This window comes from Pongo pygmaeus, chromosome 21, assembly GCF_028885625.2.
Source record: "Pongo pygmaeus isolate AG05252 chromosome 21, NHGRI_mPonPyg2-v2.0_pri, whole genome shotgun sequence".
Taxonomy (NCBI): domain Eukaryota; kingdom Metazoa; phylum Chordata; class Mammalia; order Primates; family Hominidae; genus Pongo; species Pongo pygmaeus.
Window position 1 is genome coordinate 64823590 of NC_072394.2, and position 26343 is coordinate 64849932.

At 54.7% G+C, this 26343-nt stretch overlaps 3 protein-coding genes across 13 annotated transcripts in view; 2 read left to right on the forward strand and 1 right to left on the reverse strand.

Annotated features, from left to right (window-relative positions):
• Positions 1-538: 538 nt before the first annotated feature.
• On the forward strand, positions 539-13563 carry LSM14B (LSM family member 14B). 6 transcript variants are annotated; one of them, XM_054468091.2, is made up of 10 exons: positions 541-923; positions 2813-2976; positions 4498-4633; positions 5784-5900; positions 7988-8155; positions 8421-8498; positions 8732-8893; positions 9555-9705; positions 11491-11676; positions 12364-13563. In XM_054468091.2, exons 1-9 carry the CDS (start codon positions 797-799, stop codon positions 11660-11662), a joined length of 1275 nt encoding a protein of 424 aa, XP_054324066.1. In that variant the 5' UTR covers positions 541-796; the 3' UTR covers positions 11663-11676; positions 12364-13563. The 6 variants fall into 6 exon arrangements, with proteins under 6 accessions (XP_054324067.1, XP_054324066.1, XP_063515085.1 ...); XM_054468094.2 differs by lacking the exon at positions 541-923 and adding an exon at positions 1279-1416; XM_054468092.2 differs by lacking the exon at positions 8421-8498 and having other exon boundaries at positions 539-923.
• Positions 13564-14913: 1350 nt separating this feature from the next.
• On the reverse strand, positions 14914-21734 carry PSMA7 (proteasome 20S subunit alpha 7). The gene is made up of 7 exons (XM_054468098.2): positions 21413-21734; positions 19002-19128; positions 17962-18086; positions 17245-17367; positions 16345-16464; positions 15538-15600; positions 14914-15134 (listed from the first exon to the last, which is right to left on the reverse strand). The coding sequence occupies exons 1-7, from the start codon at positions 21506-21508 to the stop codon at positions 15042-15044; spliced, it is 747 nt and encodes a 248-aa protein (XP_054324073.1). The 5' UTR covers positions 21509-21734; the 3' UTR covers positions 14914-15041.
• A 205-nt stretch (positions 21735-21939) lies between these two features.
• SS18L1 (SS18L1 subunit of BAF chromatin remodeling complex) overlaps positions 21940-26343 on the forward strand; it is a 40023-nt gene continuing 35619 nt past the window's right edge. For 3 of the 6 annotated variants that reach the window (XR_010125114.1, XR_010125115.1, XR_010125116.1), the window contains exon 1: positions 21947-22084. Coding sequence is in view for 1 of the 6 variants with exons in the window: in XM_054468095.2 (XP_054324070.1) it covers positions 22016-22084 (69 nt within the window). In the remaining 5 variants the exon portion in view is untranslated. Of the gene's footprint in view, positions 22085-26343 lie in introns of all 6 variants that reach the window. The other 3 variants (XM_054468095.2, XM_054468096.2, XM_063659017.1) reach the window with 3 other exon arrangements.

A 26343-nucleotide genomic window follows, 5' to 3' on the forward strand; every position in this document is an offset into this window, starting at 1 on the left:
GAGTCCCGGGGCTCCCCGGGAACACCAGGCTCCCAGGGCCTCCGCCACTCCCCGGTCCCCCATGAGGGTGAGGGCTATAGGCGCATCTGGCCCAAGATAGGGGAGTCGTCCAGACCCCACTTCTGTAGGAGGGGAAACTGAGGCCAAGGGGGCAAAGCCTCCGCGTTCGCGGCGCCCAGGGTCCGGGGCGGGGCCGGCACGCGCGCGGGCGGGGCCTGGCCCTCCTCCCCGGTCCCGCCCACTGAGCTTGCAAACCGCAGCCGCCCGCCCACGCGCACGCGCGCTCCGCCTGGGCTGCTTCCCACCCCTCCCCCGCCCGCTCAGTGTCGTGCTCCCAGCTCCGCCAGGGGCCCGCCGGGAGCCGGCCGAGGTTGGGGAGGGGGGGGGCGGAGCGCCGGGGAGACCCGCCCTCGGCCGGCGGCGCCTTGCTGCGCAGAAGCGACGCGCGGGCCCGCCCCCCCCAGCTGGCGGCCCGGCCATATTTAAAGGACGGCGGGCGCGGCGAGCCAATGGGCCGCGAGCGTGAGGGGGCGGTGCGTGGCGGCGCGAGGCCCCGGATGTGGCTGCGGTGGTCCCTCCTCCCCCGCGCTCCTCTCAGAGCCCCGGTCGCGCGCCCCTCCTTAGTTCGCTGGGTGCCCGCGCAGGCCCCTCGGGCGGTGGCGAGGAGGCGCCCAGGCGGAGGCGGCGGCGGGCGGAGGAGCGCAGGAGCGGGCGGCCAGGCCACCGCGCGGCGGCGGAGCGGGCCGCGGCCCGGCGCTCGTTCCCCCCCGCGGCCCGACGCACCCCGGCCGCCGCCATGAGCGGCTCCTCAGGCACCCCGTATCTGGGCAGCAAGATCAGCCTCATCTCCAAGGCGCAGATCCGCTACGAGGGCATTCTCTACACCATCGACACCGACAACTCCACCGTGGCGCTCGCCAAAGGTAGCGGCCGCCGCCCGCCCTCGCGCCCGCCGGCCCCAACCGCCCGCGCCCGCAGAGCCCGCTGACCCCCGTCCAACAGCCCCGGCCCGCGCCGCCCTCCCCGCCCCGGGGCGCCCGGGAGCCTGGCGTTGAGACTCCCGTACCACCCCGGAGCCTGGCGCCCAGACCCCGCCCAGAACCCACCCAGGGCACCCCCGGGCCGAGATCCCCTGCCCGCGCCTTCACCCCGGACGCCCCCGAGGCGCCCCCTTCCCGCGCGCCACCCTCCCCCAGCGTAGCCGGCCGCACAATGGTCTTCCTAGGCTCCCAGGGCGGCGTTATTGTGCGCGGGCGCCAGGCGGTGTTTGGTGAGGGGCGGGCCCGGCCCCCGCGGTGCCGCCCCCTCGGCCGCCCGGCCCACCTCTGCAGGTGCCAGCTCGGAGGAGCAGGGCGGCTCCCGTCAGCGGGCCTCCTCCCCGCCAGCCTGGGGAGATCCCTGCGGGGGAGCCTCGAGGTCGGGCGGCGGGGCCAGTGTCCCGGCGTCTCCCGAAGGCTGGGGGTGGGGTCACAACACGCGAATCCTGCAAGGCTTTCTGGAACCTATTAGACAGCTGGGGCCTTGATCCTGAACAAATACCGCGTCCTAATGCAGCCTCCTGCCAAGGCAGAAGCATCCGTTGGCAGCCAGATGCCCCGGTTTAAACGGTTCTCCTGCTCTATCCTGACCTTCCCACTGTGGGGCTTACCTTTTGGTGACAGCCGCCTGTGGGCGCTGGTAACCCGCTGTAGCCGCCGGGAGACTTACAGGAGAGGGGCTCTTCTTTAGAGTCAGAATCTCTGAGGTTGTTGAGGCAGCGGGTGGTCCAGAGTTTCTTTGTCTTCATCACCCAGAGAAGATGGGGAGTGCACTTCCCCTGCCTCTCAGAGAAAAGTGCCGGTGGAGCCACGTCTGCCTAAGCCCGTGTGTGTGCTGGATCTGGCGCTAGGCTCCCAGGGGTTCTTGAAGTGTCTAGACGCGTCTGAAACGCTGCTTAGGTCACAGGGAACCTCATGTGTAGAACGCACTCATTCCAAACAGAGAGTGTCTCCTTTTGAAGCCCGTCTCCTGCGTGGCTTCAGGAGCTCGTTGAGTATGCCAGGGCTATGCACTCACTCGCAGCCACGGGACCTCACTACACTTGTTACAGGAGAGCCCAGTTAGAGAAGCTGGGGCCCAGAGTAGGCCCAGGAGTTAGCAGGAGTTGTGCTCTTATCAGTTAGAGGCTGCTGTCCCACCCAGCTCTGCCCCTAGAGGCTTGCTAAAAAGAGATTTGGTAGGGCTCCTGGAAGCCTGCTGGTTAGGGGTTAGTAGATTCAGAATTCCTTATAGATGCGGAAGCCGGGGTCAGAGGTCCATAATCCTGGGACCCTGTCTCCCTTTGTTTTCTGTTACAGCTGTTCCAAGGTTTGTTATGGATAGAAGGGTAAGGGGAACACTCGTCTAGATTCCTTTGTGAGAAAACTGCCTCCTCAGGCGCAATGTGTGGTGAGGCTTTGGGCATAAAGCAGCCGGCTGGCTGTTTGATCTACAGTCAAATGTGAACAGGGAGGCCTTACGAAGCAAGCCTTGTTTTGCTGAGAGCTCTGTACGTTGGTGCCTTCGCACATGAGACTGTCAGTCTGTGAAATTGTTCCTTGTCATCTTTGTGATCTAGAACTGTCTGTTGTCTGGAGCTTCACCAATTGGTGCGTTATCAGCACTGTCCACTGAAAATCGGGGCATTAAGTAGTTGTTGAAATGTGGACCTGGGGTGCTGTGTTGTGGCTCTGAGCAAGTGTCGCCGTCTTTTGGAAGGCTTGGGAGCAGTGGTGTCAGGGTTGATTGAACTGGCTGAGGACAACAATAACGCTTCTGTTTCTCCACTCATAAGTGAGGTCCTTTGGCACTGAAGACCGTCCTACAGATAGGCCTGCGCCCCCCAGAGAGGAGATTTATGAGTACATCATTTTCCGAGGAAGTGACATCAAGGATATCACTGTGTGTGAACCTCCGAAAGCTCAGCACACACTCCCGCAGGATCCCGCCATTGTTCAGGTAAGTGTGCCACTGTCCCTCTGTGCATGCTGTAAGAGATGCTGGTTTCCATTTGGAGCTTGGTGGCATGTTTGGTCAGAATGTTTAATGTGAGGAATAACCTTTTTTTTTTTTTCTTTGAGACAGAGTCTCGCTGTGTCGCCAGGCTGGAGTGCAGTGGCGTGATCTCGGCTCATTGCAACTTCGGCTTCCCGGGTTCAAGCAATTCTCCTGCCTCAGCCTCCCGAGTAGCTGGGACTACAGGCACGCACCACCATGCCCAGCTAATTTTTGTAATTTTAATAGAGACGGGGTTTCACCATGTTGGCCAGGATGGTCGCAATCTCTTGACCTTGTGATGCGCCCGCCTTGGCCTCCCAAAGTGCTAGGATTATAGGCGTGAGCCACCGCACCTGGCCTGAGGAATAACCTTTTAATGAAAAGTGGCTTAACTTTTTTCCGGGCTGTTGCTGCTCTCACAGAATGTGTTGATTCTTGTAGCACACACAGTAGGTGGTGTGTGCTGTGTCGCGTGACTCTTAAGGAAGGAGACCTGGGGAGTTGGGTGTGCGTGCACGTGTATGTAATGTAGTGTGGTATGAGTGGATGCTCCTGGACCTGTGATGTTTGGGGCATAGCGTTTGCCCTTAGTTTCTGGTTGGAGAAGTCTGAGCCCTGAGCAGCTGCTGTGAGTGGCGTGACATACCTGCAGGGACTGCAGGGCTTGCCCTCGGGTTACGCCCAGACGTTGCATGCTGCTGTTGTACGACACCAGATTTGCAAATCTGACGCCATGTGCCTGCTTATTGGGTTATGGCTTATTTTGCCCGTGCTCACCAGGGAGCCCAGATTAATATTTTCTTCACTTCTAAATTTAAATATTCACTAGCTCCTCTGGGGTTCAGACTGCATTAGGTTCTGTGCTGAGCACCCGTCCTGGAAGGTGGGATTACACAGTGCAGGCTTTGGGAGCAGTGGAAAGCCATCCGATGGCTTTGAGTTAGGAGAAATTTGGGTTAGAATACATGGACAAGACACCTGTAATCCCAGCACTTTGGGAGGCCGAGGCGGGCAGATCATCTGAGGTCAGGAGTTCAAGACCAGCCTGGCCAACATAGCAAAACCCCGTCTCTACCAAAAATACAAAAATTAGCTGGGTATAGTGGTGGGCATCTGTAATCTCAGCTACTCGGGAGGCTGAGGCAGGGAGAATCGCTTGAACCTGGGAGGCAGAGGTTGCAGTGAGCTGAGATCACGCCATTGCACTCCAGCCCAGGCAACAGAGCAATACTCTGTTTCAAAAAACAAAAAAACAAACAAAAAAAAAAGGAATTCCATGGACAGGTAAAACTGGAACTGAAATGCTGTGGAAAAGGCAGCTCTCACCATACTGGAAACTTGCACCCCAAGGGCTCCTCCAGCATCTCAAGGGTGCAGGCTGATGGGACAGTGCTTGTTTCCCAGCTGAACAAGCGCCCTGATGAAGGCGCGCGGGGTGATGGGATGGCCTTCGCCGTTCTCACCCGATGTCTCGTTGTTCAGTCTTCCCTGGGTTCTGCCTCCGCCTCGCCCTTCCAGCCGCACGTGCCTTACAGCCCTTTCCGAGGGATGGCGCCCTACGGCCCGCTGGCGGCCAGCTCCCTGCTCAGCCAGCAGTATGCCGCCTCCCTGGGTCTAGGTGAGTGACCTGTTTCTGTCTGGTAAACTACCCTTGCCTGTAACTGTCACTGAGTGGAGCGATGGAGCCTGAGGGTGGGGATATGCATTCTTGTCATGCTCAGCTCATAGACTGTTTTGTTGCACACTTAGTAAATTACCCAGTGCAACTTCAGCTTGTGAGGGCATTTGGTAACTACTCAACTGAAAGTAAAAGAGGCAGCGGCCTGAGTGTTGGAACAGAAGAATCAAATCAAAATTCATTCGAAGAGTCAGGGCGGATCTAGGTGGAAGTCCTGGGCCAGGCAGGCATAGTGGCTCACTCCTGTAATCCCAGCACTTTAGGAGGTCCAGGCGAGTGGATCACAAGATCAGGAGTTCGAGACCAGCCTGGCCAACATGGGGAAATCCTGTCTCTACTAGAAATACAAAAATTAGCTGGGTGTGGTGGGACACACCTGTAATCCCAGCTACTTGGGAGGTTGAGGCATGAGAATTGCTTAAACCTGGGAGGCGGAGGTTGCAGTGAACTGAGATTGCGCCACTGCACTCTAGCCTGAGCGGCACAGTGAGACTCTGTCTCAAAAAATAAATAGGTGGAAGTCCTGGTATATCTTCTTCAAAGAAGAAATAGCTGATATATATGTAGTATTACAGATGAGGTCTAGCTATGTGCGCATTTATAAGCCTGTAAATATAGAAGTGAAATACAAACCCACCCATCATGTCCCTTATTCTACTGTAAATGCCTCGCTCAAAAATGGTTTCAACCGAGATTGAGAAACCCCAGAGTATGATTCTATTCTTCATATGTAGAGAGAGATCCTGCCTTGTCCTTGACCTGGACCTAGCTTTGCAGATGGGCTCAGAGTGTAGAATTGGCAGGTGATCCACCACCCTTGCTCAGAATCCAGCATGAAGTAGTGAGATAGGGAACCCTAAACGAGGTCTGTAGGCCACTTGCTGCTACAAATCATGCTTGTCTTGGTTGCTGTTCCTAGTGTGACAGGTGGCCTTCCCAGCCCAGCTCTCTATGTTTCTAAAATGTGTTTGTATGACAGAATCCTACAAGAGGTTGCTTGGCTCTTTCCAAGCTTGCTAGACACAAGACAAGTGTATCCTGACTTATTTGTGTGCTTTCTTTTTGCTCTTTCTCCTTTATCTTCCTTTAGAGAAGTTGGTAAGCCCTCCAGCCTCAGCCGCTGCTTCCAGCCCTAGCTCTTCTCCATCTCCACAGCCCGTTTCAGAGCTTGACTTGTCCTCAGAGCCACAGCAGCTCACTGCCAAGGGTAACAGCAGTTTGGGAGAACTGCATGCTGTCTTGCAAACCATTCTGAGAGCGAGGGGTAAAGCAGCAGACAGAATGACAGTAGCTGTAGCAGATCATTTGCCAAGCCCGTGCAGCCACTGAGCTGCTTGTTTGCTTCAGCATGTAGTCCTGATTTATGAACTCTCAGTGTTAAAGAAGGGATTACAAAGAATCAGCGGAGTAGTTTGTTCTCTCTCCTTGGGTCCAGGTTCTCTGTTGACCTGTACCATGACTACCACATACAAGAAACTTCACTGTTCACAGAAAGTCATTTCCCTGGGGTTTTTGCTGGGTCCTAAATGTGTTCTAGAATGCTGCAGGGGAGACTCCCCAAAGCACCTGACATGCCTGTGCTGCTCTTTGATCTGTGTGGTTCATAGGTCACTCGTTGAGGGGATTCAAAATTAGGGGCTTGGGTGACAGTTGCCAACTGTTTGGCCAGGTGGACAGTATCAGCCTGATGGCCAGCTGGCCAGTGCTGGTGTACACCACCTGTCTCTGTGCTGTGGTGGCGGCAGCACCCGTGGGGTTTCTAGACCTTTCCTCACACTCTACTCATTTCTCCTGAAGTTCTAAAATTCACATTGATGATCTTGTGTATGTTTGTGTTAAACGTAGTGCCCTGACAAGCCGAACCATCGCCATTACCCGGCCCTGGTCCAGGATGATGCCTGGGCTTTCCTTATGGCACACAGCTGCTGTCAGTCTGTCATTCTGCAGGTGCTGCTTTCCAAATCCTGCATGCACTCTGTGTATCTGAGTTACAGAGTAGTCATTTTTTTTCCCCACTTAAAAATGACACAGATACTTCTATTGCTCTTAGGATCAGTTACCTAAACCTGCTCATAGGGCAAGACTTTGTTTGAACTAGTTGGTTGTGTAAAAAGCAGACAAACCCCATATCCATGCCCCTGCAGTCACAGTATGATCAGGCACAGAAGCAGGCAGTGCTGTGTTCGTCTCCCGGACATGCTGAGTGAGACAATCAGTGAGAAAGTGGCCGGGGTGCGTTCCCGCCAGAGGACACTTGCCAGACCTCTATGCAGAGTCGTTCCAACCTGCCCTTTGAGAGCTTCTCTTGATCTGGTTACAAGGAATTTTTCTACAGTCAATTTTTTTTTTCATTTCTAGTCCATAAAAACAGTAAGATGAGATGCCCAGTCTTCATGTGTATTGGGCTGTTCCTCTAATAATAATTACCCTGTGGTTAGGGTGCCTTTTCTGTTTCAGATCTCTGTTCACTTACACCCAGTCCCACATTGTCCTGTTTAGAGTCCCTACAGGTCCTGGAACTTTGGAAAGGGAGGAGATGGAGAGAGGTGGGTGGTGCTTCCCTTTTTCCTCCTGGTTCAGAGGGCCTGGTTTCTGAGGGTTCATCCCCTGTGCATGGGCCTCGGACTGCAGTTTCATAGGCACAGCCCCTTGCCAAAGGCTACCTAGGAGCCCTTTGTGTCTTCATGATGAGCCTTTGCCCTTGAGAGAAGTGTAGGCTGCTACGTCTCAGAAGTCAGCTCCTGCTTCATCATTTTTAGTGTTATTGTACCTTAAGTGGAAGTGACAGTGTTCTAGAATTTAACTTCAGAATTTGATCACTGCATTTTCTAGAAAATCCCAGGCTGGGCTGGTTCTTCTCCAGTATGGACCAGAATGAAACAAATTCTCAGATCCTGAATTCATCATGATCTTGGGGCTGCTGAGCTCCTTTGGGATTGGAGCTTGTGTGGTTTTAAGAAAGCTGTTTCCACACTGCTGGGGAGGTGCCTGTTTGTAGGCAGGGTGTTTTTCCTGTCCTTGAAGTTCCCTAACTTGGGAAGCTCAGGGCTTTGGGAGTGGGGAGTCCAAAGATGAACTGGCCTTGGTGTTGCCCAGTGACTTGGCCTTCTTTTACTGCCTGGGCTAGCCTCAGAGGGAATGGCCCAGTCTGGGGGTGCTTTGCCTGGATTTGGTAGAACATCTAGGCAGTTGCCCTCCTTTCCTTCCTGACATGCCAGCAGAAGAGAAATGCCTGGAGATATAAGGCTTGCTTCTTTTCTCTGTTTTTAAACCCTCCTCCCCTCCTCAATTCAGGAGCTGGTTTTCCATCCATCCCAGTCGGCAAGAGCCCCATGGTGGAGCAGGCTGTGCAGACTGGTTCTGCTGACAACCTGAATGCTAAAAAGCTGTTACCTGGCAAGGGCACTACAGGGACGCAGCTCAACGGTCGTCAGGCCCAGCCGAGCAGCAAGACGGCCAGCGGTACTTGAACACATCTTTTCCTGGAGTTTGCTTGATGTTCTATAAGTGGCACACTACTTCCTGGGCTATTTTTTTTTTTTAATTAAAAAAATACTACTCCCTCATCCTAAGCCCCATGTGCTTTTGCAGGGCAGGCCTGTGCAGCAGCCTCCTGCGGTACCACCCTGGCCGCGTGCCCCATGGTGGTGGGGCCTGCTTCCACAGCTGGGTTCTGGCTTCTGGCTTCTGTAGGAGCTTTGCCTTACTCTTCCCTTTTGCGCCTTAGATGTAGTCCAGCCGGCAGCTGTGCAAACTCAAGGGCAGGTGAATGACGAGAACAGAAGACCTCAGAGGAGGCGATCAGGTAACACCTGTTGCCACTTGATTTCTGGGGACCACGAGTGATCAGGCTGAGCTCTGCTTGCCCTCCTGCCTGCCTCTCTGGGTGACGGTTTCAGGGGTGCTGGTGTGAAGTCGCTGCTTGTGTGCTCTGTCCCCTCTGTGGCCTTAGGGGTGTGCCTGGAAACTCCTTGTGAGGTGTTTGAGATCACTGGATTGGTGACCCACTTAAACCAGGGCTGTCCTTTGTCCTCACAGGAAACAGGCGAACAAGGAATCGCTCCAGAGGGCAAAACCGTCCAACTAACGTCAAGGAAAACACAATCAAATTTGAGGGTGACTTTGATTTCGAGAGTGCAAATGCCCAGTTCAACCGAGAGGAGCTTGACAAAGAATTTAAGAAGAAACTGAATTTTAAAGGTTTGGCTCATCATATGAAAATTATCCTCTGCACAGGAGTACCCCTAGAGAGTGTTAGGAGGAGATGCCTGGCCGGGTGTGGTTCACGCCTGTAATCTCAGCACTTTGGGAGGCTGAGGTGGGTGGATCACCTGAGGTCAGGAGTTCAACACCAGCCTGGCCAACACAACGAAACCCCGTCTCTACTAAAAATCCAAAAATTAGCCAGGCGTGGTGGTGGGTGCCTGTAATCCCAGCTACTTGGGAGACTGATACGGGAGAATTGTTTGAACCCAGGAGGTGGAGGTTGCAGTGGGAGTGAGCCAAGATTGCGCCACTGCACTCCAGCCTGGGCGACAGAGCAAGACTGTCTCAAGGAAAAGGAAGAGATGCCTGGAGGAACCGGGGACGCCCAGGCGGATGGTGACCGGCAGTGAGGAATTAATGAAGTGAGGTGCCGGGAGGTGTGAAAACAGGTGGGATAAGGTGCAGACTGCACAGCCAAGACGACAGAACGAGACCTGTGCTTAGAAGGTAGAAGAAGAGATCTCTGCTTTGCACAAGGCATAGTTGATGTCTTAGCGTGAGGGTGGCTCCCGAGTAAGCCCGGAGGGACCACCCTGCTAGAAGGCTGTGCGCTCTGCCCCTCCTCCATCTCCGCGTGTTCTGCTTCTCTTTGTAGATGACAAGGCTGAGAAGGGGGAAGAAAAGGACCTGGCTGTGGTGACCCAGAGTGCCGAAGCACCCGCCGAGGAAGACCTTCTGGGGCCCAACTGCTACTATGACAAATCCAAGTCATTCTTCGACAACATCTCTTCTGAACTCAAGACCAGGTGAGAGGCTGAATGAATGAGGGGAGGACAGTCCTCCAATCTAGAAAGGACAGGACTGAGGGCTCTCAACCTGAGGGCAGAGCTGGACTCTGAGGCTCAGGGTAGCTGTTCTAGGGTCCTGCTTGCGTTTCTACATGATGGGCGCAGGAGTCCTAGCAGGTTGCGTGTGGGAAGCCTCTTGGGGATCCTGACCCGAGGAGTCGGCTGAGGTCAAGCCTGTTTCCTCTTGGCTTTGCTGCCCTGTCCCCACAAAGGCTGGGCTGCACCGCCCTCCCCGGCAGACCCGTATCCACATTCAGCATACCTCACTGTGCTCTGCTTGCTGGTCCCGCTGGCCTGGCAGCCTGAGGACCTTGCTTTGCAGCCTGAGGTATGGCTAGAGCGTGCTCACACTGGCTTTCCTTCACTTCATTGTTTGAGGCCAGGGACCATGTGGTGTGTTTTATTTTTCACACCTAACAGCTGGTCAGAAGTCCCGCGAAGCAACCTAGGGAGTGGGTGGCATCTACAGTGTGGGCCTGGCTTGGAGACTTGGGCCCATTTGTCCTGCAGATTGAGCGCCAGACATGCCGCGGGGCGTTGAGGGGGCCTCAGAAGGCAGGCTGGAGAGCCCCACCTCCTCAGGCTCATGTTCTGCCAGGGGAAAAATAGAACAGCATGTCGTGAAGGCCAGGCAGTGAGGGCGATGGGATGGGGCTATGGCCTGGATGGGAAATGGATGATCAGTTCTCACAGGCGGAGCAGGCTGCGCAGATGAGTGCGGGAAGTGCTTCCATTCAGACTGAGTCTGGGGGATGGGTTCCTGTAGGGTTTTGTAGGGCGTGGCAGTGACTTTGGCTTTTGTTCCAAGTGCCGCGGGAAGCCATCAGAGGGTTTTGTGCCGAAGCGCGGTGTGGTCTGATGTTTTAGGGCCTTGGTGAGGGTGAGAGTGGTTGCACGGTGGGCAAGTGTGGCTGCCGACTGGCCAGTTAGGGGCCAGGGCTGCAGCACAGGTGGCTTGGAACCAGGCAGTGGTGGTGACAGAGGAAGGAGTAGAGTCTAAATGTGTCTTGAAGGTGGCGCTAACAGAATTGGCCAACATAACAAGAGAAGAGTCCAGAATGACTTCTAAGTCTTTTGGCCTGGGCGGCTGATGGGTGGAGTTGCTGTTTCTTTGAACACGGAAGTCTGTGGGAGCAGCAGGTTTCCGGCTGAAGAGGAGCTCAGGGTGGGTGTGCTGCTGGAGCTGTTGTCTGCTCGGTAGGAGTGCTGGATGGGAGTGCTGGGCACACAGTTGGATGTAGGAGATAGTCTCCCACCAGTGGCTTGTTTGGGTGGCATGAGTGTCCATGCTGTATCCCTGTCTTTCCAACCCCCAAAGCAGAAGCATCACATTCCAGGGACCTTGTTCCATCTATCCTAGCCCCCTCCTTGTCTAGGAGGGTCCACTTCATGCTCTGGTCTCAGGTCTCCTGGGCCCCTGGGCCTCTCTAGGGCTCCTCTCTGTGCCCAGCAAGCAACAGGGGCTGCCTTGGTAGCTAACTAGTATCACTGCTTGCCTGTGGTGACAGAGATGGTAGAGATGGATCCTGATCCCCGGCCCACTGTGGGGATAGTCCTGGTTGGAAATGTGGCAGGGAGCACTTGCAGTGTTGGAGCTGGGCTCCAGAGCTGACGGGGCCGCCCTTTCCCTGTAGCGGCCCTGGTGAGTCTGTCCCTCCTTCCCTGGGCCGCTCTGAGGACGAGGCCTGGCCAGAAGCCTGGGAGTCAGCGCCTGCTACAATCAGCATTTCCTCTATGGTTTAGCTCCAGGCGGACGACATGGGCCGAAGAGAGGAAGCTCAACACAGAGACCTTTGGGGTGTCAGGGAGGTTTCTTCGTGGCCGCAGTTCTCGGGGCGGATTCCGAGGAGGCAGGGGCAATGGGACCACCCGTCGCAACCCCACTTCCCACAGGGCCGGGACTGGCAGGGTGTGAGGGTGCAGCCAAAGGTGAGTGGATGAGCCTTCTGGACGTTTTGGTGGGAGGGTGTAGGGTCAGGCACACCTGGAGAGCTTAGGAAAGTGGGAAGCAGGCTCAGTTTCTCAGGAAGAAGAGAGGCCCAGAGGTGTCGAAGCCAAACCGAGGGCTTCGACCTTATGAGTCACCCGGGGGCTCTTGGCCAACTTAAACCTGCATCTGTTGGGGTAGGACCCAGGCCCCAGCATCCTCCAAGTGAGATTGCAGGTGTGGGAGGTGAGGTGGTGGCGAGAGTCGCGTGGGCTGGGGGCTCACCACCCAAGTGAAGCCAGCGAGTGAGACCTTGCTCCAAAGCCAGTGTCTTGGCCCAACCTGGCCCTAAATGAATCAGAGGCTTCATTTTTAACAAAGTCCCAGTGGATTTGTGGGCACCTTAGGGTTTGGGCAGAGCGTCCCACATGGGGTGCCTGGTGCCAACCCCACCCAGCGCCTCGGGACAGCCAGGTGGGCCCTGGAAAGACTAGGCCTCCTGCCACTAGCTGCCTCCCTGTCCCCAGTGTATTGTACAAGTAGGATTCTCAGAGTGGGCTGTGAGAAGAATGGGGGTAGCCAGCCTGACTCTGGGGGCAGGAGGGAGGCTGAGTGGCTCCTGCTTGCCAGCAGGGGCAACAGTGCCAGCTTATCCCAGCAGATGCTTGACTTCCTGTCATCTCTTGCAGGCTCCTACTGAAGTGGCGCAGAACTGACGCTGTGTGTGTCAGGACGTGAGGAAAACGCTGCACTTACAGGGAGAAGTGGTCACTTTGTTTACGGATTTGGAAGAGACCCATACTGCTACTTGTGTTTTGGACTTAACTGAGCTTGGACATGGTCTGAGTTAGAACCACTTGTTTTGGGGAAGTATTCATGGGTAACCTCTTTGAGGTCTCTTTACCTGTGTTTCCTTTTTAGTTGTGCATAGCCTAATTCTAAGGTTTTGGTATTTTGCAAAAAGGTTTCTATAGTGAAAGCTGAATCCTTACTTTGTGACTTTTTTTTTTTAATGACAGCTTTGACTTTTGAAAGTGGAACCAAATCTGTTGGCAAAGGTGGCAGCCAAGTGCATCTCTGTAACCCAGCTGGCCCCTGGTGCTGCTGGCCTGGCACCCCCACTGCCAAGGGTGGGGTCTCAGGAGTCAGGCAGGGCCAGCACAGGGTGGTGTGGGGGGGCAGGGGTGGGTGGGTGGAGGGCACGGAAGGGGTTTTCCCATGGATCATGTTGTATAAGTGAACCAGACCACCCTGATGGCATCCACACTGATGTCAAGGTTGGGGCTGGCCAGGGGTGGGTGGACTAGAAGCATTTGGGAGTAGTGGCCAGGGGCCCTGGACGCTAGCCACGGAGCTGCTGCACAGAGCCTGGTGTACACAAGCTTCCAGGTTGGGGTTGGAGCCTGGGATGAGCCCCGGCAGCGCCTTGGCCCTTCTGTGGTCCCTGCCAGCCTCTGACCTGGGCTGGTCAGTCATTGCTGGACTCTGGCCACACTCTGGTGTTCTCATCCACCTGGAAACGAGCCAGTCTTTTCTGCAAGGTCAGTTGACCAAGAGTATATTTCCCCTCTGTTGTCCATCGTTGTTTTGTGTTTGTGTTGTAACGGTGGGTGGAGGGAGGGCGGGGTCTACATTTGTTGCATGAGTCGATGGTCAGAACTTTAGTATACGCATGCGTCCTCTGAGTGACGGCATTTTGTCGAAAATAAGCACCTTGGTAACTAAACCCCTCTAATAGCTATAAAGGCTTTAGTTCTGTATTAAGTTACTGTGAAAGCTTGGGTTTATTTTTGTAGGACTTAATGGCTAAGAATTAGAACATAGCAAGGGGGCTCCTCTGTTGGAGTAATGTAAATTGTCATTATAAATAAACATGCAAACCTTTAAAATTTTCTTTTCTGATGCTCTAAGAATCCTGTTGACTCTTCTGCCCAAGTCACTTCTGCATCATGTCCAGGTCTGGAGCACACTTAGGCTGGTGGAATTTGGGGAGACTTGGGCCCCGTCAGGTGATGGAACAAGGCGGCTGACCCAATTGGTCGGGTGAAGTGCGGCCAGCAGACCCGGGTTCTCCCTGTGGGCCACCCTTCTGGGATGAGTGGCTTTGCTCTCAGAAACTGGATACAAAGTCCTTTTAAAAACCCAGCTCACAGATAACACCTATATCATAAGCAGTGGCCCCTTTGCCACCTTCTTGCTGCCTCCAAGTTCCCCAGCTCAGGAGCGTTCATGTTCTCAGGCACCGTAGAGCATGTTACACAGCCATGAGCGAGCTGCACCCTGGACCCACGCAGAAAAACAAAGACATGGCTGGTTCTAGGCTCAGAGCATCCCATTTTAGTCTAATGGGTTTCCAGGTGACCTTAAAAGTGGCCCTCAGAGAGGACAAGGAGACACATCAGCTGCATGAGTTCTCCTTTCATTACCTGCCTGTGGCCATCAGGCTCCACAGCAGAACTGCCAGCGGGGGGCCCTCCATTTCTTGGGTGGGGGTAATGGATATCCTTGACCAGCAGAAAAACAAATGTTATGTGTGCCAGATACTGGTGGCCACAGCCCTCACCCAGCTAGATGACTTGGTGAAACAGGTATTGCCTCCCAGAGAATCTCAAGGTGGTCAGGTTATCGTGTACCACCTGACCTTGCTGTTAATTGTTTTGACAATTGTACGTTATATGCTGAGCTCAAAATGTATCTGGGCCCCTTTACTCCTTTTTAGAAGATACATGCCCAAAACCAAGGACCAGAGGAGGACCCAAAAGCCTTAAACTGCTGGACTAGAAGTCAAAACGCAGGAAAGGGCAGAGAATAGCCAGAACCAGTCTTCAACATAGGGGGCAGACGTCAAGATGTGGTCTATCAAAGTCAGACATGCAAAGCTGCTTTGAACAAAGCTGCTGCTCTACAGAATGAACCCAGGGCTACTTGTGTTTGTGTCCTTGACATTATACATTCACTAGGGGACTAGAATGAAGGTCTAAAAGCAAACAGAAGTCATTCTGTGTCTACAACAGAGAAACAGGTCTGCTGAAGGCCAGGTTTCTCTGCAGGACCCAGGGCAGCAGCTCCGACTTCCCAAGGGAGGAACCTGTGTCTCACACTGGCTTGCTGTCTTAGCCACAAGGAACAGAAAGGAAAGCTCAATTACGGCGGCTCAGGGTTGAAAAAAAGGGTGAGAGATGAGAGTACTGTGATTGCACCTAAAGATACACATTCTCTTAAAAAAAAAAAAAAACAGGTTAAAAAATACGGAAGTTTATTGTAGGACACTCAGTGTGAATAAACGGAATGGAAAGGCCTACACATCATTGAGACTCATCCATGATTGATGTGAATTTAAAAATTACAAGCAAAGATATTTTATTCATCATGATGCTTTCTTTTGTTTCTTCTTTTCGTTTTCTTCTTTTTCTTTTTCAATTTCAGCAACATACTTCTCAATTTCTTCAGGATTTAAAATCTATCGAAAAAAACTTCATGGTTACCTAAGCTACACAAGGTGCCAAGGAACCAGCGCCCTCTTCTGGGGAGGGCAGCCAGGCTTTGGCACTGCTGCTCATACAGCCTCTTTGGAGAGGGACCTCAAGGAAAACAAGAGGATGCTGGCCTGACCTAGACAAGTATTAAGCAGCAGCAGCAGATCTGACCGGCAGCTGCTCAGCATGCCCAGAGAGCACGCGTGGACCATCTAATCATAGGAAGATGGGAATCTGCTCTTTGACATGGGGAGCCTCGGAAAGACATTTTCCTAATGTTAAAACCACAGACTGCCCCTATGATGTTTCCTTCTGAGCTGGTACTGCTCAGCCCCGATCATGGGAGAAAACTGACAGGTAAAGAAAGCAGACAAACTTGGCGATTACCTTGAGGGGTTGATCTCGCCTCATAACAGCAAGTTCAATGTTTTTGCCACCTGACTGAACCACCTTGAAGGGACAGAAGACAGGAACGTTAGCCACCTTTCCCTATTCAAGACAAAAGCAGCTCTCAGGAGTACCTTAAATAGGTGTGTACCCAAACCCAGCACCGTCCCAGGAACAGAGGTCCCAGCCCCCAAAACCTGTGTCTTTGTCCTAAACACATGGCCATTTGTGAAGTCTATTTGGGATGCCTGCACACCCCCCTGCCTCCCAGCACTGGGACTCCTCTCTCCTGCACAGCAGCTGTACTCGAGGCCCTCCTCTTGACACAGTGGTTACAACCAGGAATCCTGATGCCTACACTCCCGCCTGGCCTTCCAGCTAGTCCCTCTCTGGTTTTACCTGCTGGCACTTCAAGGTCTTGACAAAGCCCAACCATATCTCCAGTTCTCTAATTCCCTGACTTTAGCAACAGTTCAAGCCTCTAGAAGGCCTAGTGATGGCGTGAGAACAGATTCCACAGCTGGACAGCTGGGTTCACATCCTGCCTCTGGTTTTCATGCTGTGTGCCCCTGCACAACCCTCAGCTGCCCCAGCTGGATAAAGACACTAATGATCACACCTTGCATGGCTATTTCAAGGAACACAGCAGTTAGGATACACCATAGACCAGAGCAGTGCCTGGTACACAACAGTCATTAAGCATTACTGTGGGATCCTTGCCACCTTCCTTGCTGCCCATCTGCCTACCAGTCACCACCAAAACGTGGTATCTTCACCACCTTGCCTAGATTCCAAATGCAAACTTACTTCCAGGAGTGCCTTGATCACCAGCTTAATGGTGAGATCATCTGTTTCAATGGCTTCATCAGTATAGTTCTTCTCCAGGAACTCGCGCACTGACTTGGCACCCCGGCCTATGGCATTGGCCTAAAACAGACATGTATGTTCTCACATGGCATAGGGCATGACAACCCAGGGCCAGCCCTGGAACACGGCTGCCCCACATGGGCTGCCCAGCCAGTGGCGGTGGCAGGAGACAAGCTGGAGTGCTGGACAGCAGCCGTGGACACAGGCCCTGCCTCGTGGCTTCCTTTTGCAAAGAGCTCTTTAGAGTTGGTGCTGATTCTTACCGAGAACGGGATTATACGATTATACCTTTTACTGCGCTACCAAGAGGCAATGGGAGTTTTGTTTTTTTTTTTTGAGGTAGAGTTTTGCTCTTGTTGCCCAGGCTGGAGTGCAGTGGTGTGATCTCGGCTCACTGCAACCTATGCCTCTCGGGTTCAAGCGATTTTCCTGCCTCAGCCTCCTGAGTAGCTGGGATTACAGGCATGTGCCACCATGCCCAGCAGATTTTTTTTGTATTTTTAGTGGAGACGGGGTTCTGCCATGTTGGCCAGGCTGGTCTCGAACACCTGACCTCAGGTGATCCAACTGCCTCAGCCTCCCAAAGTGCTGAGATTACAGGCGTTGAGTCACCGCACCCACCCAAGGATTTTAATTTATGTGGACTACCCTTACACCTTGCTGCCCTTTGATTTTCTTCCAAACAGCAATGTTTAATAATTTTCTTGCTCTCATAGGACTAGGTTAACTTAAACTGACTCATTCACTGATACAGGGCCTACAGCAGGAAGCCCAGGACCTCCCAACCCTCACAGCCTTTTTCTGGCAAGACTGTCCAAAGCCCCTTTGTCACGAACTCACCTTCCAGGCATGGTATGTGCCTGAGGGGTCAGTCTGATAGAGCCTAGGAGTGCCATCAAAGTCGAAACCCACGATGAGGGCAGAGATGCCAAACGGCCTGCGCCCATTGCTCTGCGTATAACGCTACCAAGAAAAGAAACAGGTCAGTGCCATCCAATCAAGAAATTGCATGTGAGAAAAGAACCATAGTTAGTGAAGGTATGAACATTTTAAATCATGCCTAAGCCCCCTCTCAGGTTATTAGCAGTTCAAATGATACATTAGCCAATAGCTTTCAACATCCTTTTCTGCATTTTCACTCCTAGAAAAACTCACCTAGGACCAGAATTGTACCACGGAGCACAACTCAGGTTACTGGAAATTACTTTGACAGGCAGACACGCATTCTGCTTACATACTAATGGCATTTCCTCTTAGGGTGGCTTCCAGCCCCCTTCAACTGCTTTGTGACTGGTCACTCAGGATGGCAAGACAAAAGCTATCATTTCCCTCCAGGCACAGGAATTTGGAATATCCCATGCCAGGAACTGAGAACAGAACAATGTTACTGAAATTGGTGAGCTAGGTCAAGTTACACTTGTGCAAGTCAAGATTAGGATCACGCCCTGGAATAAATCAGTTTTCTGATCCACATGAAGTGACATGGCAGGACCCTCCATGGCAGAGCCGTGACTGCCCTGCTGCCAGAGGTGAGCATGCGAGCGGGCAGGCACCCACCTGCTTCAGACTGGCGATGTAGCGGGTGATGTACTCCACAGTGACCGGGTCCTCCACAGTCAGCCGGTGGCTCTGGCACTCCACCCGGGCCCTGTTGATGACTATCCTTGCATCGGCGGTGAGACCTGCAAGGAAAGCAGAGAGGCTTCTGCTAGAGAGACAGCACAAACTACAGGGTCGGGGACAGACACGATGACCCAGCATTTAACCTTCCACAGACCCCCCCAAACCGGCAGCAAGGCTACTCTAACTGACTGGCAGTGGAACCTATCAGCCCCTGGGAACTTCTAGGAAATTGGGTACAGATGCTTCTTGATGTGCAGTGGGGTGGTATCCCGCAAAACTCATCGTAAGTCAAAAATACCTGGCTGAAAATGCATTTACTACCCCATAAACCCATTGTAAATAAAAAATTGTAGGCTGCTGTGCAGAATCTGGATTTTTAAAAACATTGTAGATCAACAGGGACTGTCTGTATATGAAGAATTGTGTACTTCAGACCATAAATACAGTACCTGAGTCCTCTTGGGAATCTTAGAAATTGAGTTAATCCCTAATTTCATTACACGAATTGAGATCTTCCTAGATTGGATCTGCTGAGAGGAGAAATGAGCAAGGCCAAAACAGCGCTGAGAACCTGGCGAGGCATGGCCTGCATCCACCAATGCGGTCCTTTTTACTGCTGGGGATGGCAGGACGTGGTTCTGTCCTCTCCATGCCACAGATGCAGTTAGCTCTAGAAAGTCCAGCCTTTCTCTAGATTGTAACTGATTGATACAGAAAAATAACAGTGGAGGTCAAATTGCGCAGCAGCCAGAAGTGTTTTCATTCATTTAGCCATTTCTGTTTTACCCGCTATGGCAGAGAGGCCACCAAAGAAACTAGCCAACTTAAAAGTCCAAATCCAATTCTTTTAAATGATCTTCATTTACTCAGTTTATATGGCTCACAATAGCCCACACACCCAAGTTAATCTCCAAAGCCCTATTCTACGCTGAGACTCTATAGAGAGTGAGACAGCGCTCCCCACCGACTCCTACCTGCAAAGGCCATGCAGACGTTGTCATCCAAAGCACAGATCTTCCGCACTGTTCTTTCATCCTGCAGTTTGGCCACTGACTTCTTCTCCACACCAAGAACAACAATGTCTCTTCCTCGAACACCAACCTTTAATTAAGATCCACAAACCACGTAAGAAAGTGATATGAGTGCCGGGTGCAGTGGCTCATGCCTGTTAATTCCAGCACTTTGGGAGGCTGAGGTGGGTGGATGACTTAAGTTCAAGAGTTCAAGACCAGCCAGACAACATGGGAAAACCCTGTCTCTACAAAAAAGTACAATAATTAGCCAGGCGTGGTGGCTGAAGCCTGTAGTCCCAGCTACTGTGGGGGCTGGTGGGAGGATCGCTAGAGCCTGGGAGGTGGAGGCTGCAGTGAGCCATGACGGCTGGGAGACAGAGACAGCAAGACCCTGTCCCCTCACCCCATCCCATCCTCCCAAAAAAGTGACACATGGTTCTACTGCCAGGCAGCGAGCACTAGGAGCAGATCTGAACCTGGGTCCTGGTGGGTACGTACTCTGGGTAGCAGCTCCCACTGGAAGGTGTGTTCACCCACACCCCTTTCTCCTCTACTTGTCTGTCACTGTGGTTGGCACCACATGCTGCAAATCCAGGGACATTCATCTACTGCTGGTAGAGCTAGCCCAGGCGTGCTCACCTAGGTGCCCAACCTGTGCCTTTCAAATACTGAGATGTAGTTTTAGTTACAACATAGCTAGTAAGTAACCATTATATAATCGGTATGTGTTTCCTTTCAACCCAATGAATCAAACAGTCCCATGCAAAGCCTGGAAGCCTGAGACTTTCACTCAAGTCTGGTGTTCTGAAGGCGGTGTTTCTGAAGGCAGTGTTGTGAAATTATATTGAGCCACAATGCACTGTTTCCTGCACTGTGACATACTCATGTGACAGCCAAGAGAAGGGGCCTGATTTGCCGTCAGTGGACAAGGTGTCAACTGTTATCCAAATTGTTTATGGCTGATACTAGAGAAGGATACAGCTGTTACTAAAAGCATGAACAATCACTGACAGTCAACCCCGAGTCAAGCCAGAAACAAAGGGAACCATCCTTGGGATAAACAGCGCCTCCTAGTTTAGAGCAGGGCTTCTCCAGCTCAGCACTGTGAGCACCTGGGCAGGGTGAGCTCCCTGTGCCTGCCGCCCTGAGCACGGGTGGGATATTGAGCAGCGTCCCTGGCCTCTACCCACCAAATGCCAAGAGCACCTCTGCAAGGTCTTGGACCACTGGAAAAGTCACACACTGCCAGTGGCTCCTTGTGGGCACAAAACCATCCCTGGCTGAGAAGTATTGATCTGAAGTGTTTGAGTTTTCTGGGAGCTTTCTTAGGTACTGCCTCACTTGACCTTCGACTGACTCGAGGCCCAGAGAAGCTATATGGGTTCGTTAAAGCCAGCGGCGGCCAGCTGGCGGGGGTGGCAGTATTGGGGTGGGGGACAGGGGTCAGCCGACTCCTAGTTCTCTTTAAGCTGAGTTAGACCACCTGATGAATACTGGGCCTTCATTTCAAAACAAAGATTCAGAAAATGAAAACAATTCAAAATTTACAGAACCGTGTATGCTGCTTTCTCTGCCTGCTCAAACCTCTGAATACCACGTGATAAAAAAATAACGATCTCACAGGCTGACCAATTAAACTGACACGTCTTGATGTTACGAATTTAAGTTTCAAACAATGTCACTAAGGTCAATGTACACGAGCCCTCGTCAAAACGAAACGGCCGCGTTCAGACCAGTCCTGACCCGGGCGACTGCAGCCCGGCCCCGGGAAGGCTCCTCCCGGCAGAGTGCGGAGACCCGGGAGGCGCCCGCCATCGGCCAGGCCAAGGAGCCACTTTGTTCCCGAAGCCCACCTGGGCCTAGAGAATAAGTGTTGCCCCGGAGCGGGTGGGGGTCCCCATAACGGGGGTTTGTCTGAGTAGTTCGCTCCCTAGCCACCCGCCTGCGTGAACAGCCCCCCAGCGAGCGCACGGCCGACCCCCCGCGCTCCGCGGCCCGGAGCAGCCCTCGCCCGGCCTCTGCTCGCCGGGGCGGCGGCACGACCCACGAGCCCGGCCGGGGCCAGGGGTGCCCAAGATGGCGTCGCCACGGCCCCCGTGCCCGGGGCCCCACGCGAGGCCGGCCCCCAAGCGAGGCGCTGAGTGGGGAGAACGGGCGCTCGCGGCTCACGCCAAACGCCGCCTCTGCAGGCACTCGTGGAGACCGGCAGCGGGGCCCGCGCTCAGTAACAGCCCCGACCGCCCGCGCCGCTGCCCCGCGCACGCCCGCGGGCGCCCACGGCGCCGCGCCCGGCCCTGGCCCTGGCCCTCTCTCGGCTCCCCAGCCCCACTTCCGCCCGCGTCCCCGGCCCCGCGCAGGCCCCGGCGCCTCACCGCGGTCGAGCCCTTCTTGACGGCCTCCTGCGCGTACTCCACTTGGAAGAGGTGGCCGTCGGGCGAGAAGACGGTGATGGCGCGGTCGTAGCTCATGCCGGCGGGCGGCGGCCGGGCTCCTTCCGCCGCGACTCTCAAAAGCGCACACTCACGGCCCGCGCGCACCCGCGACTCCCGGCGCCACTACGCCCGCGCCCCACCCTCAGCGCCGTGACCTGCGCTGCCGGCGACGGGCGGCGTCGGGCAGCGTCAGGCGGCGTCGGGCGGACGTGATGGCGCGCGCCGGGGCGGGGCCAGGCCGAACCACCGGTGGCCGGGGGTGGGAGGCGGTGCTCCCGCGAGGGCCGGGCGCTGGGTGCGAGGGGGTCGCCGGGGGCCACCATCCGGCACTGGACCGCAGACCCTTCTGCAGGGCGGAGCGGCGGCGCCGCGGGCCCGGAGGCGCGGCGACGGCGACGGGGCGGACGAGCCCACGACGCGGCGCCCCCCGCGCTCCCGCCCCCTGCCCCCCCGCTGCGACTGCGGATAATGAGCGCCTCGGGCAGCCGAGCGCAGCCGGAGTATCCACCCCGATGACCACGGGCTGAGCCCCGCGCCGCCACCATGTCCGTGGCCTTCGCGTCTGCTCGGCCAAGAGGCAAAGGGGAAGTCACGCAGCAAACCATCCAGAAGGTGGGCCGGGCCGGGGCGGCGGCGCTGGGCGGTGGGTCTGCGGGCGGGCGCGCGCGGGGCCGGGGCGCGGGCAGCTGGCGGGCGCAGGGCGCGAACAAAGCCGGGGCGCAGCCGGGCGGCCGCGAGCCCCGACGGCGGCCCCGTGCCCGTCCCCGCGTCCCACGTCTGCGCGCCGGCGGTCACCGGGCCGTGTGGGGTGCGCTCCCCGGAGAGCCTGCGCCAACTTTGTTGGGGCGCGTGGGTCCCTCGGTCCGGGGCACTGGGCGATGGGGGCCGGGCGGACGCTGGAGGGTGCCGGCCCCCGAGCGCGGTGTCCCCCGAGTCCGCGGCGCGCGCTGGGAACTGTCCTGGACCATGCCGGGCGCACGGGGATCCCTCGGGGCCGGGCCCGCGGCGAGGGCTTGTCGCGCTCCGCAGTCAGCTTCGGTGGCGAAGGCGGGCGGCACTCGTTTTCTGGGCTCTTCTTGGTTAGTGGTGAGGGGCCCGGGTCGGCCTCCGGGCGCACGGCGACGGCGGGAACTGTGGCCGGGGCTACCCCTCCTGCTGCTGGAGCGAGGCGCGAACGATGGAGGCACGGAAGGAAGCGTCCCGATCCCCATTTGGGAGGCATCGTTAAGCAGCCCGGCCCCGTAGGGAGCGCACCGCCCCCTCCGTATCCTCGCGGCTACGCCGGGTTTCAGCGTGACACCCTCGCCCGCCGCCTCGCCTAACAAACTTGACGGATTTGCTCCACAGTCTTTCCTCTAGCTCTGTAAGTTCGGCCTTGTGGTTTTTCAAGAGACAGCGTTTACTTGGATTTGGCACACCGTTATCCAAAGCCCTAAGTTTTGAAATTGAGACTTTGTATTTTCTGCTGTTTTTTATGTAGAAGACAGATTCGGAAGAAAATCAGCATTAGCCATTCCCCTTTCAGTTGTCACAACATCTTTTGGAATGACATTGGTTTTTTTCCTAAACTCTGACTCCGTCTTCACCCTGGTGGGATTGCAGGGATCAACAGTGGTATTCCTGGGTCCCCAGGAGCCGCTTGTCTCCCTAACGGGATTCACCTTGACCGTGACTGAGGCTTTATTCCTTGATGACGTGCCAGTCTCCTGTGGAAGTTGTCCTAAATCTATCGCCTATTTTGAGACTACCTTTGCTGTTGCTAGTTTTAGAAATTTGATGGTCTTAACAAATGAGAACCTTGGCCGACTCTGAACAGGAGAGATTGAGAATAACAGAAATACAGATTGACAAGTGTGGCATTTTCATTTACTTAGTAAACACTGATGTGGAGCTTATTGTATCTCAGACACTGTTCTAGGGGTTTTATAAATCTTGATTCATCCAATTCTTCATAGAAGCTACTGGCATCCAGTTTAATAGCTAAGGAGGCTGAGGCCTAGGGAGGCTGTGCCTTGCTGGTAAGTGGACACTGAGGCCTAGGGGGGCTAAATGCCTTGCTGGTAAGTGGCACAGCCAGGTGTTGAACCCGTACTGTGGCTCCAGGGTCTGCTCTGTTGGTGCCCCTTGATCTGGGAACATTTGGCCAGGCGGAGGTCAAGCTGTAGGCTCAGAGGCAAATGTTGGAACCCAGAGCGTCTCCTGGCACTCTGGTTTTTTGGAGCTTAACAGTCATTGTTCCTGAAGCTACCTTTGGCTTCAACGTTTATCCCATTATTTGCACCTCACACACACTTCCATTGAAGCTCCCCAAATTCTCCAGGTAAAAGTGTATTGAGGTGCTGCCCCGAACATCAGATCAGAAAGGAAGAAATGCACCTGTGGACTGTGCGTCCCTGGGCAGAAACTCAGCCTGCTGACCATTGGAAATAGGCCTTCAGTTTAGGCTGCTGACTTGGCCTGGTAGGGCCAGCAGTCTGCGTATTGGGCTTGGTGTTTTGACAGTGAATATATGTACCCAGGGATCTTTTACTGGGAGGTGTGAGAAGGCTGAGAAAGGTGTGAGAGGTGCATGTTCTATGCCTAAAACGTGTGCTGTGTCCACAGTGTGTGCTGGTAGTCTCATGCCGAGAGCATTAAGAGAAGCCAGGGACCCCTCTGAAGCCTGCTTGGTAGTGAAGGAGAAGGAAGTCTACAATTTGTCCTTACAGCATTCTGTGTGGGTGGAGATCTTCCAGGCCAACTTCTACTCACCCTTCAAAGTCTCACTCACATGTTCCGCGTCTCATGCTCCGTCGGCAGTTATGTGGCCCTTGTAGCACTTGCTTGGGCTCCTGAGTTTGGCATGTGACTGATTATTCTTTGCTGATCCCCAGCCTCTCATAGTGCCTGAGCACAGTTAGTGCTGAGCACGTGCCGGAGCATCTGTGACGCTGGTCCCATCAGTGGAAGTGTTTTGAGATAAGCAGATGCGTTCGTGTCCTGTGACTCCCTTGACACATTCCCACAACCCAGGTGGCTTCAAACAACGGAAATCTATTCCCTCACAGATCTGGAAACCAGAAGTCCCAAGTCCAGGGATCAGTTCCCTGCTCTTCTCTTGGCTTCTGATGGCTGCGGGCAATCCTTGGTGTTCTCTGGCTTGTAGGTGCATCCAGCCTGTCTCTGCTTTGATTATCTTTTTTTTTTTTTTTTTTTTTGAGATGGAGTTTCGCTCTTGTTGCCCAGGCTAGAGTGCAGTGGCGCGATCTCAGGCTCACAACCTCCGCGCACCCCCCGACATTCAAGCTATTCTCCTGCCTCAGCCTCCTGAGTAGCTGGGATTATAGGCGCGTGCCACCACATCCGGCTAATTTTATATTTTTAGTAGAGACGGAGTTTCTCCATGTTGGCCAGGCTGGTCTTAAACTCCCGACCTCAGGTGATCTGCCCCCTCCCCCCCCTTAGCCTCCCAAAGCGCTGGGATTACAGGCATGAGCCACCGCACCTGGCCTCAATTTCCCACTTTTTATAAGGACTGTAGTCACTGGTTTTAGGGCTTACCTTAATCCAGCATGACCCCATCTGTATTTCATTTTCAAATACCTCGTTTCCAGTACCTCCCATGTGCAGGCACCAGGGGTCTGGGCACAGTTCAGCCCACAAGAGTGCATTTGTGGTGAGGGCTATCCCAGAGAAAGAGAACCATGGGGCAGAGGCAGGGAGTCACAGAGGGTCCCGAGCCTGGTCTGCATGGAGCAGGTATTGGGGGACCTAAAGTGGAAGGGCAGGGGTTCCTGGGCTGATGTGGGGAGGGTAGCTGGTGGTGACCAGGCAGCAGTGCGTGGGTGAGACAGTCAGAACCGCTCTGTGGCAAGCACCACAGAGGACATGACTGTGCTGGGTAACCCTGTGGTGGGGCTGGGCCATGTCCCCACAGTGGCCCCTGGGCCTGGCTGGCTGTTCTCTGGCCACCAGCTGGGGACTGTAGTGTCCTGTTGTCCAGTGTGTGCTCCTTATGCTGCTGTTGGGGCTGGGGCTGCAGTGGTCACCTCGGACCACATGGCCAGGCTTGAAGGGGACCCCTGAGTTGCCTCTTTGCTGCTTGGCATACAGTAATTGCTCAATAAATGTGTTACTGTTTCTGTTTGTATTGGTTTTCTCATTGGTTTCCTTGGCCGGATAATAGCAGTGGTATCTGCCTGTCTGTTGGGTGTCCGGATCCCTGGCGCCTGTTGCGGGGCAGGGTTGGGGAAAGGCTCTGAGGGAATGGGACGGAGCTGAGAGGAGGTGGGCCGCTAGGGCTGCCTGCTGGGTGGGTTTGGTGTGGGAAGACAAGACCTTCATGGGGTGGGTTAGTGCCGTGCCCAGGGTCTGAGAGCCAGGGAGTGGTTGAACCTGGACCAGCCCTACCCCGTGTCCTTGGTACCCAGGTGCGGGGGTGGGGCATGGGCAAGGGGCGCACTTCTGGGTGGGGATGGGCTGCGGAGGATGGGGTGCATACCCAGCAGGCAATGGGCACCCTGTGTGCTCCCTCAGACGTGGAACTTGCTGTCTGAAGGAACGCAAGCTAATTTGGCTAGGAGTGTTTGTAAGGTTAAAGCTGTCCAGTGACTGAATGGCTTGGGGACGCCGAGCCTCCCTTGCACGTGGCTGATTGACAGCATTCCTCCTGCGATTAGAGGCTCCCCCCACCCGAGAAGGGGAGCACGGGGGCCTGTCTTTACATCCCCAGGGATGGGAGGCTGGGGTCCCCTCATTCCGGAGCCTGGTCTCAGCCACGGGGAGGGACCCCGTAGCCACAGGCGTTGCTCGGCCTCCTTGGTGAGGGAGGCTTGGCCTCCTTGCTGTCTTCGGTCAGGTGAGGGAGGTTCGGCCTCCTTGCTGTCTTAGGT